General features: G+C 42.5%; 1 protein-coding gene across 1 annotated transcript in view; it reads left to right on the top strand.

Moving 5' to 3' along the window:
• Positions 1 to 21,259, top strand: part of VPS13B (vacuolar protein sorting 13 homolog B) — a 968,736-nt gene that overhangs the window by 629,456 nt on the left and 318,021 nt on the right. The window contains exons 32-33 of the mRNA XM_066578394.1: positions 5,179 to 5,302; positions 9,191 to 9,334. Coding sequence (XP_066434491.1) covers positions 5,179 to 5,302; positions 9,191 to 9,334 — 268 coding nt within the window. The remainder of the gene's footprint in view (positions 1 to 5,178; positions 5,303 to 9,190; positions 9,335 to 21,259) is intronic.

The raw sequence follows: 21,259 nt of genomic DNA, 5'->3' as shown, positions 1-21,259 counted from the left end.
TTCCTTTCACCCTGCACTAAATCTTCAGCCTTAGCTCCCATATCTGTAGTAGACGGGAGATTCAGAGGTCATCAGGCAATAACTCATCTCTCTTTCTAGTTCTTTCCTAAGAGCGACCAGACAGTGATCTCTTCCTCCGACATCAGCAAGAACACTGACGAGCATGAAGTGCTCCTGTCCTGCCAATTCCAGTTGTTTCAAAGAAATAGCTGCTGGCCTGAATTAAATTGCAAATATCCGAAAATACATCCAACAGATGGGCTCTGTCAGCGCAGAACAGTAATGCACTCTTGTAATTGGCCATGTCATACTTTAGATCCCTATAAAGGAGCAAGGAACGACAGCTCCCTGTTCGGTTTTCTCCACACCCTTTTATTCGCTCTTTGTCCAAAGTAGCCCAAGCAACAGCTGTGACTTTGGTATTATGCTGTTTGGGGTATAAGCTGTTGGAATTGTTTCCAGTCCCTAATTTTTAATACTTTTCTCCATCTGAAATGAGAGAGATGCAGATGTATAATATGCCTAGGGTTATGTTCATTCTCAATCGCTTGTGGGTGATAAGGTTGCGTTGTACCCGGCTGTCAGCTCTGCTCCCTCTCATTGGTTGCATATGTTTGAAGATCTATTTAACCTCCTAAGAACTTGCTCAAAACCTAAAGGAAAAAGGGTTTTTTTCCCGCTTGACTAGAGATGAGACTGTGATGCTGGAGTAGGACAACATACCAGAACTATTTTCATTCATGCATTCATGTATCTCCTTTAGCTATTTCAGGGTGTTCATTTTGAATTTTTAAAAAATATCTTTCTTAAAAGCACATGCACCACTTGCTTATCCTTATATATCCTAATATACACACATTCACAAAAAAATAATGCACCCAGATGTCAGATTGCTGCAAAACTCAGCATGCAGTTACATCTTTGGAAAATATGTAAATGATTACAGTTGTGGTCTGATTAGACATTAGGTCTTGCCACCAGAGGCTGTAGAAGTGCTTTTCCCGTTGCCCCATAAAAGGCTCTCAAAGCCTACTTTTGTGTAGTGTAACGTTTGTTGAGAGATGGTTGACTGTTAGACGTACCTCCAAGATGCACTCAAAGACATTTTGCCCAGTTAAGAGGGGGGTTAAGATGTTAAGATGGTGCACATGAGAATGAGAGAAGCAGGATGTTATTTTCAACGAATTGTACTCCAAGAGTCTAGAGGCTCTTCTGACCAAGCTGTTGGGAGAAGTGGGTATATTGGGGCACACACAAAAGGCTAAGAAACCACATTCAGACCACCAGTATAGAGGATCCTATGATCCACTGACAAGCATGAGTAGATCCAACAATTTGGCAAGCGCTTGGCAGAAGGCAATTTGGTGTCACATTACTTGTCATTCCATTAACACCGCGTGTAAATGAGAGACCTGGACTACTACTGACGGGAACTATTTAATCTACGGACTGTAACCGTATCAACGTTAGCGAGAAATCTAGGTTCTGTTTGGGAGCCAACAACGGTCGTGTTTGAGTATGAAGGCCTCATAGCGAGAACTTCAATCCTACTTTTGCTGTCTGACACACTGCCCAAACTGCTGGTGTGATGATCTGGGGGGCCATCGCATACAACAGTCGGTCATCCCCATTAGTGATTGAGGGAAACTCGCTGCTCAGCGATATGTTCAAAACATCCTGCAGCCACATGTGTTCCTCTCATGGCAGGGCTTCCAGGAGTCATTTTCCATCAGGATAATGCTCGGCCGCACACAGCAAGGGTGTCACAGGAAGGTCTGCACAACATTGCCACATTTCGATGGCCAGCCCGGTCGCCTGATTTATCAACAATAGTACATGTATTAGGACTCTCGGGAACGCCATCTTTGGCAGCCTATGGGTATGCACGATCTGGAGGCTCAGTTGCAACATCTGTTGGCAAATTTTCCACAGAATAACATACAGAGCCTGTATGCGTCCATGACCGACCGTATCTCACCATGTATCCAGGCTAGAGGCGGCCTAACAGAGTAGAGTCTCCTTTGAATTGTACAGGTTTCCCCAATAAACTTATCTTTCCACTCGAATATTGTAATTATTTACATACCGTATTTTTCGCCTTATAAGACACATCGGACGATAAGACGCATGCCTGTTTTAGAGGCGGAAAATAGGAAAAAAATATTTTGAGCTCACCCAGGGACAGTGCAGGGGATAATAGTGAGCGGCGGAGCAGAAGCCGCAGCAGAGTTCTGAAAGACTGGCGCTCCGTGTCACAGCAGTGCTTCCATACAGCAGAAGGAAGGCAAGAAGCCAATTAGTGCAGGTGGGGGAGCAGCAACAGTACCTGCCGGCGCTCACCACCAATCAGCGGTACGTGCGGGCGGCAGTGCAAAGAAGAGAAAACTACTCTCCTTACTGATCGTGAGTTTCTTGCCTGATTGTTCGCACAAGCGCGCGAACAACCCGTACATTCGCTCTACAAGAAACAATGGCCCTTCCCCTTCACTTTGGGGGGAAGAAAAGTTCGTCTTGTAGAGCAAAATATACGGTATATCATTATATGCATTCACACAGACAAAGTTTGATTTCAACAACTCCTTGGTGATTTATTTTTTTGCCAATGAGTGTATAAAAGGTAACATGTATTGGTGGCGATGACTCGCTTTTTAAGAAAATATGCATCAAAATTTGTATGCAACACACAGATTTTATATGGCTTACACATACAATATTCAAGAGGTGAAATCTTCCGTGAAATTCTGCAACATACGAAAGTCTATGTCAAAATCCACATTCAACACGGTGGGTTTTGATGCAGATATCATCCCCTCATTTGAAGAAGTGAAATCCAGACTGAAAATCCGCAGCTTTAATTGACATGCAGATCCACAGCAGGGGGTGAGATTTTCTGAAATCCCATCCACTCTGCTGATACTATAACATACGGTGTTTCCGCTACGGAAAATCTGCAGCATTTCCACTGTGTTTGAACACTGCCTATAGAAGAAGATGTAACACAACCTGTTCTTCACCGATCTGTGAGAGTTTTCTACTCTGTCCCTCTCTTCCCCTTCTACTCTTCCACTACCGTCTTTCTTCACCCACGCTTTGCTCAACTTCAGCCTGTGTTCAACAACAGAAGAACTAACATCTGTTTTGTCTCACTTTTCCTCGTTTTGTTTCATGAAAAGTGAAAGAAATGAGCAATAGCATGTATTTTTTCGCACAGCAGGCTTTATTACTAGTGTTTAATATAATTGTCATGTTTTCTGTTTTTACACATGTTAAGTCAACAGACGGAGCTTCTTCAAGCTATATGCACTGGTAACTACTTAGATGACTGCGGTGTATTGAGTACATGACATGCTCCATCTAGTGGTAGTACATTCAAAGCCAACACAGAATAGGATCAAAAAGAAGAAAATCTGCCCCATACTACGCAGAGACAGTTATTTATTGTATTTATTAACATTGCATGTTTTATAAGAGGTTTCCATTCCAGTGATCATACAACGCTGATTGAGTGTTGGTACGTCTGGTTGCACCTGCTCTCCTTGTACATATAATCCTCCTTCCACATAATACATGCAGTGAGGTTTTCATTTAGCAGACGATCATATAATTTATGGTGGGGATGGAATTCTTTCCTCGTAATATTAATAACGTTGTCTCTTTTATCTTCTGTTGGCTTGGAATATTTTATCATGAGATTTTTCTTTGTCTCCATTTCCACTTAGATTTTCATCCTACAAGCATTATGTCTGAGGAGACTTGGCACGGCACGCTTTCCAAACCACCTTCACTCACTTATAAACTTTGAGAAAACATGTTCAGATACATATGAAATCAAATCGCTTTGTACTGAGTCCAGATCACAAACTGCGCTTCTGTCATTTGTCTTTTTTATTATTTCTAAGATTGTAACTATATAATATCTTTTTTCAGATGTCTTATACACAAAGGAATGCTTGCGTATCATTAAGGCGCATTAAAGGGGATGTCCCATTAGGACAACGGTTGTTCATATTCCCTCTTAGAGTATACAGACATTATAGATGTGACATCCCCTGCTCAGGATCCCCATCTATTGGCTGACCCCTTCCTCTGGGTCGCTAGATGTATTACATGCTTGCTCATTCATTTTATTGGATGTCGTTTAATTCCACATTTGACCTGCAGTGGCCACTGCAGGCAAAGTGTGGCTGTCCATTGTTGTACCTACTAGAGATGAGCGAACGTACTCGGTAAGGGCGATTTCTCAATCGAGCACCGCGATTTTCGAGTACTTCACTACTCGGGTGAAAAGTACTCGGGTGCGCTGTGGGTGAGCGGGGGGTTGCAGTGGGGAGTGGGGGGGGGGGAGAGGAAGAGAGAGAGGGCTCCCCCCTGTTCCCCGCTGCAACCCCCCGCCCCACAGCGCACCCGAGTACTTTTCACCCGAGTAGTGAAGTACTCGAAAATCGCGGTGCTCGATTGCGAAATCGCCCTTACCGAGTACGTTTGCTCATCTCTAGTACCTACCAAACCTGCAGCCAGCGCTGGAGCAGTACCAGACACATGGGCATGGACATTGAGTACTGCGGACCAGTGCTTCTTTTGTGGTCCAAGTTTGGAATCCTAAAAAGAGAGCATTACTGTAAAATGCCAAAATATCCCTTTAAGTTTAATCTGGTATTCCCATTTTAGCAAAACATGATTCAAATGAGAATACCAGCACATACGCTACCAGTGGTTGGGATTACACAATTAGATGAATGACGTTTTATGCGGTTTCTAAAACTCCCATGGAAGTGAATGGGAATTATGTAAGCAATGTAATGCATTGCCTAAGTGGCCATAACAATGTGTCGGGGATCCCCATTCTTGAGATACATGCAAGTCCCAGATATGCGATCAGAAAATATCAGACATTTATGGCATATCCACTCACACAACCCACTGGGGGAGAATGGGGTGGAAAATCAACAGAGAATGAAATCTGGAGTGAAAATCCTCAAAAAGAATGAACATACTCTGGATTTCGAAATCCACATTTCACATGCAGCAAATATCTGCAGTGTGTACGTGAGACTTGTTAAAATCATATCTTCCTGTACTGTGTTGCGGTATGGATTTTCCATTTCTGCATCGACAACTAATACACCCATGTGCAGCTACTCTGAATACTGTGTATTAATGCACTTTATTCCTCTTCAGTATAAGAAGACATCAAGAACGGCGAGCAATCCTGAGCCCAATTCTAACAGACTTCACAGTGCGAGTTACCGCTGCACCAGCAATAATCTTCAGTAAAGTATCCCTTGACAGTCTGCATACTGAGGTGAGAACCCATTACTATTGAATATAATATAGGATTATTATACTGTGTATTGGGATTTTTTTTAAGACAATCTTAGGATATCCTCGAGCTCATCCAGTGAGTTTCACTTAAAAGTATAACTTGGCAATAATACATTTTTTGAGAACTAACATCAAAAGAAAAGGATAATCTGACAAAAAACTAATCTGTATGAGAAAGACCAACATTATGGCTGAGTATTTGGTTTATATTTTTGTTTTAGTACATGACAAACTTATTTTTACCCAGGGAATCTATGCTATCCCATCAATTTGCGTTTTGACTCTTTAGTATTACTTGGTATTTCCCGTAACTCTGAGTTGCATTGGCTCTCTAATTCTCTCTGGACTGATGGGAGAAGACTTAGCTGATATGCTGTCTTCTATGGACTCTATAAAGCGATTTTCATCTCTGTAACACACACACACAAATCACATCATCATGTAGGACAGTGTAGAGTAGTACTGAGCAGTGTAGATGTGAATCAGTAGTAGTAAATAACTCACCGTTTAGCTCTACACACATTTATGTGTGTCTCCTTCTCTCCATCCTCCTTCCCCTCCCCTCTGCTCCCATAGACCGTTAGAACAGTGATTCATCCGCCTACTACACTTTATGTTCTGCTGCTTCCTGTAACAGAGATATCATTTAACAGCAGGCATTGGACAGCAAGTTAGGAGGAAGGGAGACCCTTAGTGGCCAGCACTGATTTTTCAGTACACAAACATCATTTTAGGTAAATAAGTAAATTGCACTTTTGCAAGTTATCCCATTGCCTATCACATAAATACAGGTTGTTTGAAAAGTTAGTGACCATTTAAAGCAAATGTCCACCTACTCAGCAATTTTTTTTACCGTTGCATCTAAAACTAACAATAAACATATAGTTTAGATTAAACTTTGCTATTAGTCTTTATTAAAGTTTCACAACCCTTTTCTTATGTCTAACTTCTACAGAGATTTATATGTATCTAGATCAGTGTTTTCCAACTCCGGTCCTCAAGGCACCCGAACAGGTCATGTTTTCAGGATATCCTATAGTAAGAACAGCTGTGGAAATGTCTGAGGTGCCGACAATAATTACATCATCTGTGCAACACTGAGGAAATCCTGAAAACATGACCTGTTGGGGATCCCTGAGGACTGGAGTTGGGAAACACTGGTCTAGAGTAACGGACTACAAACCCACTGCAGACCAATCCTGCAGTCACACTGTCTTCTATCTGTCATTTACTACTTCTAAGCAAACATTTAGTCGATTAGCAAGAAGTCAGGTAAATAGAGAAGTGTGACTGCAGAATCAAACTACACTGTGTTTGTTTGTTGTCTTTTAACATGGATACAGACAGTTCTAAAAATGGGGACATGAATGAAACCTTTAACCTCCTCTTCCCCAGCAGTTTCCGTTGAGTTCTGTTGTTTTTGCAGGAATAGGACATTACAGTTTTGAATGAACAGAGCTTGTTTCACTTTAAACAGCTGTATCTTTGGTTCTATCAAGTCTACTGCCACCCCTTTAGTGCATTTTAAGGCCTCATGTCCACGGGGTTAAAATCCCCCGCTTTTTTCCCGTACACGGATCCGCGCTCCCCTAGGGATGCATTGGACACCCTCAGGTAGTTATATACCTGCGGATGTTATTTTTCCCTTCAGGCGCGGATCTGCGTGCGGGAAAAAATCCAGACATGCTCCATTTTAGTGCGGATCTCCCGCGGGGATGGCTCCCGAAGCCGTCCGGATCCGCGGAACACCCGCACCAGAATTAAAACTCACCAGTTCTGGATGCTGCAGGTCTCCCTTCCTTCCCGTCCGGATCTTCTTTCTTCGGTCCGGCGGATGTGCGCTGCACACTGCCGGCATGCCGAGCACATCCGCTGGCCCGAAGAAAGAAGATCTGGCCAGGAAGGAAGGAAGAACCGCAGCGTCCGGAGAGGTGAGTTTATTCTTATTTTTTGGCCTCATGTCCGCGGGACAGGAGGGACCCGCTACGGATTCTCCATGAAGAATCCGCGGCGGGCCTGATTTTCCCCAATGCACATGAGGCCTAAAGCTAAGATTCTTGCCCTTAAAATGACACCAAGCATGTCAGTAGCCCAGATTGAACCAGAGGTAAAGCCATTTGAAGTGAGGTCGGGAATACTGAATTTACAGCTGTAATTTCTGTCACTGTGTGTACAAGAGAGAGGGAGGGGGACAGGAGACAAACCTGCATCAAACAAGAGCTGTGATTCTCCTGCCTATCTCCCTGTCCCAAGGAAGGGTGACATGAATTTTTGTTTAAGGTAACCCCCCCAGCCCCTCTGCAGTAATTAAGAGAACATATTTGTTCCCTGATTGTCACATGGGTTTTTTTCCCAGAAAAGAAGTGAGATGATGTGGAATTGCTCATCCAATCACTCTTCTGGTTGTACAGCATCTGTGAAGTTAAACGACGTAGAAGTACAGTAATTTGAAGTGAGGTTGGGAATACTGAATTTACAGCTTTAATTTCAGTCAATGTCTGTAGAGGAGAGAGAGGGGGGCAGGGGACAGTAGGAAAGAGCTGTGATTCTCCTATCTCCCTGTCCCAAAGGTGGGTGACATGAATTTTTGTTCATGGTTTATGGTAATCCCTGCCTCCCCAGTTAATAGGGGAACATATTCATTCCCTGATTGTCGCATGTGTTTTTTTTTCCCCAGAAAGAGTGAAATGATGAGGACTTGCTCATCTAATCACTCCTCTACACCGTTTTACTTCACAGATTCTACAGACATTGCTGACAGTGTCTTCTAAATGTTTTTTGCAGAAAAAAAATGTAAACTTTTTTCCCCTTACACAAGGCTATCAATATTGAAAAAATAAAAAGAACTGAAAAAACTACATATAATCAGTGTTGCCACATACATAGCAACCTGTAATACAAACTATTACATTATCTATCCAGTATGGTAAATTCAGTAAAAAAAGAAAACTATCAGAAAATGGCTAATTTTGACATTTTTCTCTAACCTCACTTACCCTAAAATAGGAATAAAAAATTGTATATACTTCAAAATGGTACCAATAAAAACTACAAGTTGTCTCTCAAAAAGCAAGCTCTGTGGACTAAAAAATAACAAATGCTCTGGTCCTGGAATGTGGTGCCACACAAAAAAAAAAGTATTTTTGCAAAAAAAAAAAGGTGTAAAACAGAATAAAAGCTCTATAAATTTCATGGTGTTATAATTCTAATGACCCCTAGAATAAAGGTAACATAATGTTTATACCTCACTGTGAGTGCTACAAAATGAATGGCAAGAAACTGTGAAATTGCTTTTATATCACTTCCCTGCGGCAATAACAATGAATAAAAGTTATTCAATACGTTATATGTAACCAAAATTTATAAAAAACCGTTTTTGCACCATGTATTATAGATTTTTCTCTTTTCTTCACAAATCTCATCACATACAGTATAGTCTACAACACTAAAAGCCCTGGTTACCCCACTAATGTTTATGGAGCGCTGGGTGTCCTATATGGTCACATACCTCCCTGAACCCAAATAAGCCATAGTCCTCAGCTCTTTACATGAAGCTGTTTTTGCCTGGTTGTCTCCTGCCTTGCATCAGTGTATATGTTATGTTAACCTTGCAGCTTCACGCGGTGTTTGTAGCGGTTCTCCTACGTATATGTGATTGCTGCATTTCTGACATGTCTGACTGCTCAGCAGCGGAACCTACGTATTGATTACAAATGAAAATAATCTGTTAGAAGAATTTGGCACCCGCATGTAGGTATTTCAGGTGCATTTGATTTAAGTTAAGTTAGACACGGATATTTCTGAGCTTACTTTGGTCCCATGAGCTCAAGTAAACACGAATGACATGAGATCTACCTTTTCACCTCAGGATATTTTAGTGTGTGGCCATTCCTTGGAAGTGAATATTACCACAAGCTTGGACTTCTTCCTAAGTGTGGCTCAAGTACAACTCTTGCAACAGCTGCTACAAGCGAACATGGTCGGATTTGAACCAACAAATATGGACACTGAGGTAAGACATGGCAGACTTAACCCTTGGTTTTGTAGTCATTCCAAACTGCAAATGTGTTCTTAACAGATGATCTTGACAGGGATGTAAACTAAATAAGACTCTGCATTATCATTGCATGGTTCTACATCAATTTCCAACCATGAGCACACCTTAGTAACTGAGACTCCAAAGAATATTTTTAAGGGAGATGCTTGTTAAAGAGGTTTTCCAGGGAAATACTATTGATTACCTATTCTCAGGATCGGTTATCAATAGTTGAACAGCTGGGGTCCGCCACTCCGGACCCCAGACGATCCTGTGATTGGGTGCCCACCATCAGCGCTGCAACATACAGGTATGGAGCAGAAGCTACTGCTCCAACTCCTGTTAGTGGCCGGTGTCTGAAATTGCAGGCACATCTCTGATTAAAATCAATGGGAGCTTCAGTTATAAGCGCCACCACTACAGGTCGAAGCAGCATCTTCCACTCTGTACCTGTATGTGTAGCGGCGCTGCAATTGAAAAGGTGAAATATGCAGATCTGTAACAAAATCTGCTGCAAATCACTAAAAATACTAAACGCACTATCACAATACAGCCTCCTGTATCTAAATAATTTTATTGCGCTATTAAACAATGTCCTGTTTTAGTACCGCATCGCACTTGCGCTTTTCATGTTCGTGAAAAATGAGCATGAGAACTGACCAATATATTCTATGGGAGCAAAACATATCACAAAGCAATTGCAGGAAACTCACATGTACATGCAAGCACGATGGGATTTTTTTTTCTTTTGCTCTTATAGGGAAGAATGGGAGATTCTTCAACAGAATTGCCCAAAAATAGGACATGCTGCATCACATCTTCTCGCTGCTCTGCAAGCGAAAAATTGCATATGTAAATGCATCCATTAAAAACAATACGGTTCTTTTTCCGTGCAATTTCTGTGCATCTCACTATGTAGAGAAATCGTGTGCGAAAATCGCCTGTGTAAATACACCTTCAATTGGTGGCAGCATGACTCCATGTCCTTGTCTTCACCGTATATTTATATACAAATGATATATGACAAGTCATTACATATGGTGTGCTCTCTGCCCTCCTTTTCCCCTGCCACATTTAGTGTCCCTGCAGTATATACTTGTGGTTTCTTCCACATGCAGCACAGTGTTCACTAGTTTATATGCTGTAGACTTTAAATGGAGCAGCAGGGCGCATGCTTGACCACCACTCCACTCAAGCTCATCTTTCAGAGTATCAGAGAAGCTCCAAGCAGTCAGGCCCCTACCAAAGCCAACATTTACCACCTATCTAATTGGATAACGAATAGGTTGGAGTGCCGCTATTTTTCTGATATATCATTTATCGGTTTTAAGTTTTGGGTGACAATCTATAATCTAATAGAATTACGCAAGTACTTTGCAAAAAGCAGACAATGCTAAATTGGTAGAGTTCTACTTAATATGTACATCTGGGTTGTTGTAGTGAATATTTGTACAGTTGCACTGATCTGCTATGGAATATTGTTATAACTCTGCTGCCACTTGTCCTTAGAGAACACGCATGACTTTCTTTCCTTCTTTGCGGTTTTACAGGCAGACTCTGTTCTATTCTTTTTTTGTGTTACCGTGTCCCTGGTTTGTATGTCAATCTCCTAAATTAAATGTTCATGTCCTATAAAAAGCCCTATTGTTATGCCGCATTTCTGCAGCTTCCTTTGTTTTTTCCAGTTACATAGCATCAACTAAAATCACATGGGAAGCATAAACAGTCATTTCTTCTTTAGACCACTGTGCTTCTTTATGCAGTGTACTTATAAGTAGGTAGGTCCATTGAGTTCCTGCAGGAAACTGGTTACTACACGTACCCCAGAACAATAGACATGATGGTCCAAGGGGTTCTTTCATCTAATATGAACATAGATGACAGCCTGCATTTTCAGAGGCATACTGTACTGTAAGTTCCAGGGTGTGTGTAAATGAATTAATTGGAAATGTTATCACATGAAAACTGTACAACCCATGAAGGCGTTTGCCTGTTGTACATTGATGACTTATCCTCAGGAGAGGTCCTCAACAACAGACCAGTGGGGGCTCACCACTCAGCTGGTACTACAAGCTCATTCCCATTCAAGTGAATACAAGAGAGCTGCAATACCAGTCTAGGCCACTACATTGTGTACAGAGCTGTGTTATTTCTGGCACACAAGCAGCCCTTTCAAACAGCTGATCAGCTGGGGTGTCCGGCATTGGACCCCACGAATCTGATATTGATGGCCTATCCTAAGGATAGATATTATAGCTGCAGAAAAACCCTTAAAGCTTGAAATTTCAACATGGCCCTTAAACCATTTGGAAAGTCTGCTTTATGGTGATGTCTTGCAAAAAAAAAAAAGGAGTAACATAATTATTATACAGGTACTGTAAAGGACAACTTATGTCAGTAATGTTTTTCTTTTTTTTTTCTATCCCATATTGAGTACTCTAGGCAGTCCACGTATATCCAGGGAATCACACCATGGCTGCCAAGTTTTTAGGAATATCTCCATTTTGTCTTCTCTTGTGACCGACCGTTTTTCTTATAGCATTATTCTTGAAACTCTAGCTACAATTGGGTTAATTAAAACGGTGGGTGAGAGCCATTGAGAGGCAATGTATATTCTAGCAGCCATACAGATGAACTGCAAAATTTTATCCTGTTGATTATTGATCCCGAGTGACAGGAGACAAGGGGAGGGAGAGAGGGGGAATGGTCTGCTCAGGGCTCTGAATATGAGGTTAGTCACCTGCCTCCAGAGAGACCTCACCACCGGGCATGTCCACTAGATATGAGAGGGCGTCCCCAGGGAGTTACAGCCTCTGAAGCAATTTGGTGAGTTAATTCATAAGCATGACTTCTAGTCGGTTGTGAGCTTAGATAACAGTCAGGTCAATCGTGTGCAGAAGTCAGTGACGCTTTATTTGGAACCAGCAAAATAGAACCAGCAATGTAACACATTTTGTTGTTCATATACCTCTTCAGCAGACAGCTGGGTAAATATGGAATATTTATATCTGCATCTTGGGCCCAGATAGTAGAAAGCAAGTAGACTGTTTGGCCAGCTTAAATTTCCAGCAGCCGATCGCTGCTGTTGCTGCTGGAGGCCGGCTATCATTCATGGCCAGCTTCCACTGTGGATGACGTAGGCTTAGCTTCTGAGCCTGTGCTGTCCATAGGACATACGCTTATCTCCTAGAGAGGGAACTGTTTCCCAACCAGGACGTTAGGGGTTTAACCCTTTCCAATCCACTGTCTGACGTCTAAAGACATTCTGATTGAAGGCTGTATGGCTCCAATGTCGGAATACGTCCGGCAGGGTATCCTTGCTGTATATTACTGGCCGCTCTATTGTCGTGGGCCTCTCCAGCATGCTCCATACTGCAGTACTGGCTCTAGCCAGCAGATGGTGCCGTTGCATAATGGCAGAAAGAAGAAAAAACCCTAGGAAACCATGAATCCAAAATTGGATTGCAAAGGGTTAAGGGGTTATCCTATGAAGTGAGTTAGCCTCCAAAGTACAGGCCAACATGGGTGGAGTCCACTGAATTCCCGTGAACATTAAAAAAGGTTAATGGCCTTCACATTTGCATTAGTCATTTCCGTTGTTTGGACAATGAAAAGGATAGAGTGCAGGATCCGTTATATTATGGACCCTAGATTTCAGAAAGTTGCACACAGCCGGCACAGAATGCGCCAAATCTGTGCCTCTTACTAAATTTGGTACATCTTACTCTGTCGACACTTATCTTAGATTGGTGTCTAAAAATTTTGGCGGGACAACCGCTTTACTGTAGATAGTGGTGTGAAAATATAAACTGTAGGTTTAAATCTGATGGTAATGGCGCATTAAAAAATTGGCAAGCCTGGGCAAACACTGTACATAAAGGGGTTGTTGCTATATATTTGTTTATTTACAGATATTTGGATCTTAAGAACTACGTCATATGAAGATTTTAATTCACTTTATATTTAGAGTTTTTATTCCGGCATTATCCTGTTATACTATTATCCTATTCCTAGACAGCAGTAATCTGCGTTGTGCGATCCCCTGCCGTGCTTCCTGTCCTGGAATGTGAAGCTTCTCCTCAATTGCTGTACTGAGCTCTGCTTCAATTAGGAGATGCATAGAAACAATGGAGGTGTTTGCCCGGGGGGTCGCTTGTGTTTTTAATTGTCATTATTTCTATCCCGTCAGCCAGAAGCCAATATGAATATTCTCGGTAGTTAACCAAAAAGGACAGGGCTTAATAGATGTGTATGTAGTTATTTTATTGCAAACAAATGTCAGGACCATATAAGGTTTGAGCGACATGGAAACAAGCTCTTGCTTTGAAACACTGTTTGTTATGCTAGCAGAAAACTTTACCAAATACAGTATATAGAGGGCTGGCAAACCCAAGGCACACATGCCATCTGCGACTCCTCCCAGATGCTTTCTGCTCCTAATTCTCCCCACATTTTCAGTGCACCAAAGGTCATATCTTTCAGTGAGTTGAAGCAAGGCCACTTGATAATATATTCGCTTATTTCTTGATGTAATAATTCCATGGGGTTGGAACCGGCAGCACTGACGGCTTATATAGAATGCCCTAACGATCACATTACTCTTTACTGGGCTCATTTGGAATCTGGCAAGTGCATAAAGCAATACACGTAAAATATTAGAAGTTGGTATTTATGGAGCACTGTGACTAATACCGAGTGGTTTTTCTTGAACCCCACCCATTACCCCTGATGTCCTACAGATGGGTAGTCATTCACTATGATTTTCTTTAACCTAAAGATGAGAAATTCCAGAAAAATTCCATCATAAATGTACTCACAGCTAGGATGTTGCCTTGCCATGCTTTGTTTAAGAAAGTTTACAGGACTTTTTGGTTTCAGCTGCAGGATTTATAATTATAACTTGGTGCTCAGAGGACAAAAATGGCTTTTTACTTGATATATTTTCTTCAGGAGCTGTTCTTTGAAATGAAGCACTGCGATCCCACAGCTTTGTCCCCAGTTAAATCATTGTCTTGTTACTTCAACCCTGAGGTTTGTAATACAGTTTGGGGTCAGATCCTGGTGTAACCTGGAATAACCTTGAATTGCTCAACCACGGTCTCCTGTTTCTGCGATCTTTAGTTTAATTAACTTCTTGTATGTTTGAGAGTTCATCAAATATTTGTGCAGATGCATTTGGAACTTGGTTTCTTCAAATGTGTTACCGCGGTGCCATGTACACTAAATATTGACAAGGTTGGCATCACAAAAACTACCTGATGCCACAGTGGATGATTGACAGCCTTTCTCCACACACAGATACAGAGAAAAGCTGTCAATCACTTTGTGTGGGCAGGTCAGCAGGACTGTCTAGGTTAGGAATTGTATCAGGATTTACTCTCCTGCTGTCTTATCATGACCTCAGATACATTGGGGCAGCATAAAGTAACTGACAGGTACACTTTAATTAGAAAGTGATCTGAGGAGCACTATAGGTGTATCCATTACTACATGATTAATTGAGTAAGCAAATTCACACCTAAATGCAGATCACGTGGTATCCTTGGAAAGATTAACACTACTACTATTCATGTGGTCCAACTGAATACCGTGTATAGACTCCCTTAAAGTACCTCTATTACATAGGCTCACACCCCTGTGTTAATATCTCAGTTTGTCACTGTGAGCACTAAGGCCTTATGTCCATGGCAAAATAACATTTAAAATCCGCAGTGTTTCTCCCGCATGTGTGATCCGCGCCCCATAGGGATGCATTGGACATCCGCAGGTAATTAAATACCTGCGGATGTCATTTTCCCCTGAGGTGCGGATTGCGTGTGCGGGAAAACACCCGCAGCATGCTCCATTTTAGTGCGGGTCTCCTGCGGGGACGGCTCCCGCAGGTTTCTATTGAAGCCTATGGAAGCCGCCCGGATCCGCGGCACACCCGCAGCTGAACGTCTGCTCTCCGGCGCTGGGGCACGGGAGAGCAGGAGTTAAAAAAATAAATAAAGTGCACGGCGCATATGCAGGGCACGCTGGCGGCGTGCCGAGCACATCCGCCGGGCCAAAGAAAGAAGATCCGGCCGCGGTGGAGGGCAGATCCGCAGCGTTCGGACAGGTGAGTAATTCTTCTTTTTAGGCCTCATGTCCGCGGGAAAGGAGGGACCTGCTGCGGGATTCTGCATGAAGAAACAGCGGCGGGCCTGATTTTCCCCGTGGACATAAGGCCTAAATAGTCCAAGCCCTTTGAGGGGGTGTAGCACCCTCCTACACGACAGGTCTGTTGAGTAACTAGTTGCGTCTGTAATGGTATGCCCATCTTGTATTTGGTATTGCGGCCAGTCTCACTGTTTTGTTGCATGGGCACCGTCACTTTCACCTAGTTGGGGCTCTAGCACATGCTTGTTCTCTTTCCAGGCAACTCCAAACGACTCCAAGCAGTAGGTCATTTCTGGTCTATCCGTCTAGCGACCACAGTACCCTCTGAGTAGCTACTGTTGCTTCTCTCCTCTCTTGGCTGCTGCCTCCGGTGTCTATGCCGCTCTCAGGTAACAGTCGTCTTACCATCCTGAGGCCTCCTGTCCATGGGCGATATTTCACTGTGTTACCCGCGGCGCTAATCCGCACACAGGTAACGCAGTGAACGCTTTCCATAGGATAACTATGGAAAGCGCAGCCCGATGTACATTTTCCGCTCACATTTAAAAATTGCTGCATGCCTCGATCGTGGTGACATAATGTTCCCCTGCAGCAGAAATCAATGGCGGCAACACCACCTGTGCACTGTTACAGTCCTTGTGCTTCCCTGTGGTGCAGCAAGAAATTGTCCTTTCATCTGGGGAGCCTCAGCCAATCAATAGTCATCCTTTGGGCGTGCTGTGTAGCAAAATTTGGGGCATCTCACAGTCCTTTGCCATAGAAGCACTTTAGGCCTCATGTCCACAGGCACGCACGGTTTCCAAGCATAGAATCCTGCAGCAGTTTCCACCCGTGCCCGCAGCCATGAGGCCAGAAATTACATTTACACGCCTGTCTGGACGCACATGCGCCATATTTTCTTCTTTTTTTGAATCTCCTGCTCTCTCGCGGATCCGTGGCGCAGCCACAATGACAGCTGTGGCTGTGCCGCGGATATGACGACTTCCATTGACTTCAATGGAAGCCATCCCTGCGGGATCTGCAGAAAAATGGAGCATGCTGTGATTTCCTCCTGCGTGTGCGATTTCACACGCCGGAAACAAAAATCACATCTGCATACATTAAATTGCCCTGCGTATGCTAATGCATCCCTATCGGCTTCTAGATCTGCCGATCTCCTGCACAGGAGACACTCGCAGATTTTGTAATTAAAATCCGCCCGCGGACATTGGGCCTTAAGCTTTTTCAATAGCCACTTACAGAAGCAGTTTTAGGGACTCTTTCTTATGAATGACTTTGTTTCTTAGAAAAAAGTCCGGACTATAACTGGGCAAGACCACAGTCAGCACTCAGGGTATCCGCATATGTGGTGATGTGGTACCAGCTTAGCCTATATGCTGGCATTTGAGTGAACACGAATCTCTGTAAAATCGCACAATTACCATAAAGCAACCTCTGTGTCCTCCCATAGGAAACAAGGCAGAGGATAACTTCCCAGGCATCACAATAAGTACAACTCAACAAGATTTTTGCGCCATACAGAACGTCACAATTTTTCCGTAAACTGCAAGCGACTAAATGTCGCCATGGGGCTTGGCCTAAGGGAGCGTAGGTACAGCCCTATCCTCAACGTGTAGAGTATGACTACTGTTTGTATACACGTGTATATTATTTTCATATGATCAACATGTAGCAACATAAGTGAAGACACACAGAACATTCTCTCTTAATTACGGCCGATATGTTTTACATTTAATGCATAATGGAATATGAAATGAAAGGATGTGTCATGTAAAGCTCTACTGAGGTCATTTTTTTTTTCTGATGCACGTTACAAACAAAAAAAAAAAGAAATAGTAAAATAGTTGTGTGTGTTTTTTGCTGGCATGTTTAGCTACATCTGGCAATACGAGCTGCAGAGCCAGCTTGGAACCTGGAGCCAAGTATACTTTGGCTGTATTGTAGTAGAAAAACGAAAACATTAAACAGCGCTGACATATGATGAAAGCTGGTGTGCCACTTTCAACCTCTTCCCTGAGTGTTTTTTGCTATTGTTTTTCAGAGATTATTATGTTGTATATTGGGGCAGATCAGAGTTTTGCAGAGCTTTTGAAATGGGAGTAATATCTGAAATCCTGTAAAGAGATGTGTGAGTGGAAACAGAATATTTTACTTAATGAAATTTGAAACAATACTGGAGACATTGCAAGGGTGGGATTTACTAGAGGGCACATGTGCGTCTTCTGGAGCCTGAACAAAAAGATTGCTTCGATAGTTCTCTTCTAAGCTCTAGAATGCCTCCGGCTAGTTGAAATCCTAGGCCGTGCACAAGTTATCGTCTCAGGCTAGTACTACCAGAACTTTTTGATATTTTGGGTTTCAAGTTCTACTATTTACTATTTCACGATAATTTAATCACGCTTTGGATTATAGGGAATTTTGGATAATTGAAGTTTTGTTGATTCTCCCTGTATCACCCGTAGCAAATCAATGTCTTAATATTGGTTGCATATACCATTATGAACACTGTATTGCTGGCACATGACAAAATTGACCCAAAAATAGGTTGTCAACTATAATGCAAAAATTAATGAGGTCAACTGGTAAGATATTGTAGCAGATAGGACTTTGAATACTGCAATCCTAGGCTATCACTCGTGTCCGAGCATGATTACCTTCCAAGTATGGGGGCTTTGCGGTGGGTCTGTAGGTGAATATGGAGATGTAGTCTTGATCCGCAAGTTCTTTCGCAGTGGGGGCGTCTGTTTCCAAGTGGAAGAGGGTCCTAACAAGGTGGATACGTCTCTCCCTTTCACCCTCCATTCATGCCTCTTCGAAATTCACGGTGTTGTTGGTAACGGCTGACCCCTCCCAAATTAGGCGCTTGAGGGCCAGGAATTCCCAGTTCTCGACAGTGAAAGTGAGTTCGCACATGCGTTATGCTTTTCAGTCATAATTTCTCATTTTTGGAGCAGAGAAATGGAAAAGCGGCCCTCTAGGCCTGAACAAACAAGATGGCCGCACTACTTATCTGACTACCTGATGCACATTTATATTAGAATGGATCATTAGTCTATGACACTACACCTGCTTTGATTAACCAGTGCTGCTCACATGGACAATACTGGCCAATCAAAGTAGCATGTAGTGTCTTTAGACTACCAACGCATACTAATAGAGTGTGCATCAGCTAGTCAGAGAAGCGGTACAGCCATCTTTGTTTGTCCAGGCCTGGAGGGTCGCTTTAAAAGGAAGATATCTCTGCAAACTGCTCAGATCTAAACATTGAAAACAAGAGCTTCAGGTGCTCACATAAGCACTACAGACCCTCTCAATCAGTTGATCAGCAGGGGTCCTAAGCGATGGACCCCCACCAATCAGATATTGATGGCCTATCCTTAGGCTAGTCCATCAGTTTCTAACCGCTTTAATTTGAGGTTTCTATTAAGTTGTCCAGAAATAGCAGGTTGCTAACCCTGAGCCCCAGTGTGTTCAATCTGTTATGCATTGCTTTTCATATATCATAAGTTCTGTTTCTCTTGCACAGCTTACCAGTTGGTGAGTCATGTATTTTTTTTTCCGGGTATATGTGATGTTTATGTTTTTCCTAGCGATTGTATGGTTCCTTGGAGGTTTCCATCACAGGAACACTGATGGATGTGCATCACTATGAAGGTCAGAGCCATGAACTGAGAGACCTACGCTTATTCAGCTTGGTTATGGTCCAGTCTAGTTGCCACTGAAAATTGTTAGCAAAATATATAGAACATGTAGGTGGTCTCTGTTGAATAAGCCACAGGCAGACGCTCATGGTAGGACCTAATTGAAATGTAATTGTAAAGGTCTTGGCCTGAATTTTTACAGGCGCTAGGCTTGTAACCCTGAGGTCACACAGATTTGGGCTCCTTACCTTTTGCTACCATCCCAAAGTTTTCCTGAAAACTATATTAAGAGTTTATGGTGACAATACCCTGTTCTTGTTTTTTAATTTAGTGGTATAAGTGGCATGTGTTTAAGGTAAAGGATTAAAAATAGACACATACAGCAAAAAAAAGCCAGATGACGTGTTACTGCATCTGACATTATAAAGAACAATTACAGCTCAATTAGATGTGGGTACTGACAGTATAAAGGCCTTTTTAAATGGAACGCTTATGGTTCACTGGCTGATGCAAAACTGAAAGATAATCTTTCAATGCCAGCGACTGAACAACGAGCGATAATTTATTTGCTTAGCATTCATTGTTACATTTATGCAGGCATAAAACTCAAACAATCAGCATTCATAAACTGGCAGTACTTCATTAATGAGGAGAGACAATTCTATCTAATTGGTGGATTATTTACTACCTGGTGGGAACCTGAAGGAATCTGGATGCCGGACGGCTCAAACAGAATTTCATCCCATTGGATCTACTGTTTGTTCATGTCGTTTATAGGTTTAGTTTTTCTTCCTCACGGACTAATTAGTCTATTTTTATGCCGACTTAGAGCCTACAAGTGTCAGTACCTGCAGTTGAGCTGTTTTTAATCTTCATATTGCTATATGCAGTAGCACGTCAGCTAGCTATTATGCCGTATATGTCAATTTCGTTTTTAACGTGACCATCAGGAGTCACACCCTGACTGCTGCTCCTATTATCTTCCTGCTTGGAATTGTTGGTGTGGCGTTGATATATACAGTACTGAAGTCATGAATGATATTATAAGTTCATAAATAATAATGCTCTAGTAGTGAACTTTTACACATTTTTACCTACAAAGAAAATGATCACAAATGGGTTATATAATGCTTATGTGTGGTGTATCTGGAACACCTTGACAAAATGGAAACCCATTATTCAGGTTCATCCCAATACAAAGAAAGTAAAATTAGTGATCAAGTGAGACAAGTGAACAACATGACCAACGACTTGAGAATGAGTGGGAAAGAGCCATGACATCAAAGGCCGCAGAGACTGCAAAACAGCATCAGGCCTGAGCTTTAAAAAAAAAAAAAAGAGAGCCAGAACATCAAGGGCCGCAGAGACTCCTGAACAGCAGGACCGAATTCAAAAAGAGAAAGACAGAGCCAGTGTATCAAGGATGGTAAGAAAACACAATTTGTTGCTGGAAGGTTTTCTATATGATATTCACAAGGACTATGATCAACATATGAATGTTGTTATAGGACCAAAAATGTAGCTACTGTCATGCCAAAGAATTTAAAACAAAGCCTTCTTGAATGTTCTGTAGGGGTGGAAACCCAGGCAACAGCAGATATATAAACTAGTAATGCTTAAAAGTATGCAAACATTATTTGGACATTGTACCATATGTTTTCTGCAGCCTTAGATTAATAGTTGATCAGAAAAAAATACTCTTATGCCCCCTGCTCACAGGCTGAAATTCCGCAGCGCGATTTCCCGCAGAATTTTTGCCCGTGCCCACCTGTATAGGATTGCATTAGATAATGCAATCCTAGGCAGACGGACGTGATTTGTCTGCGTGAATACACACGCGGAAAAAAAATGGTGGCATGTTCTATTTCTGTACGGGTCTCGCAGAGGCCCGCACAGAAATGTCAGTGGTGACGAGCCATCTCCTCCCTGCGCATGCGCCGGGAGGAGACGCCGGGAGTGGGTAAGCCGCAGGGCTGTGCAGGGGCACGGGTCCGCATCCCGCTGTGAGAATTCTCGCAGCAGGATCCGACCCGGCTGTCTACAGGCAGCCTTAGATGTTCATTCACCTGGACAAAAGTTCAGCACATTGCCTTAGCCCTGTATTTTTGACCATGGCAAA

This window comes from Eleutherodactylus coqui, chromosome 9 (assembly GCF_035609145.1).
Source record: "Eleutherodactylus coqui strain aEleCoq1 chromosome 9, aEleCoq1.hap1, whole genome shotgun sequence".
Classification (NCBI taxonomy): domain Eukaryota; kingdom Metazoa; phylum Chordata; class Amphibia; order Anura; family Eleutherodactylidae; genus Eleutherodactylus; species Eleutherodactylus coqui.
Note: the sequence above shows the minus strand (reverse complement) of the source record. Positions and strands in the feature narration are given on the sequence as shown.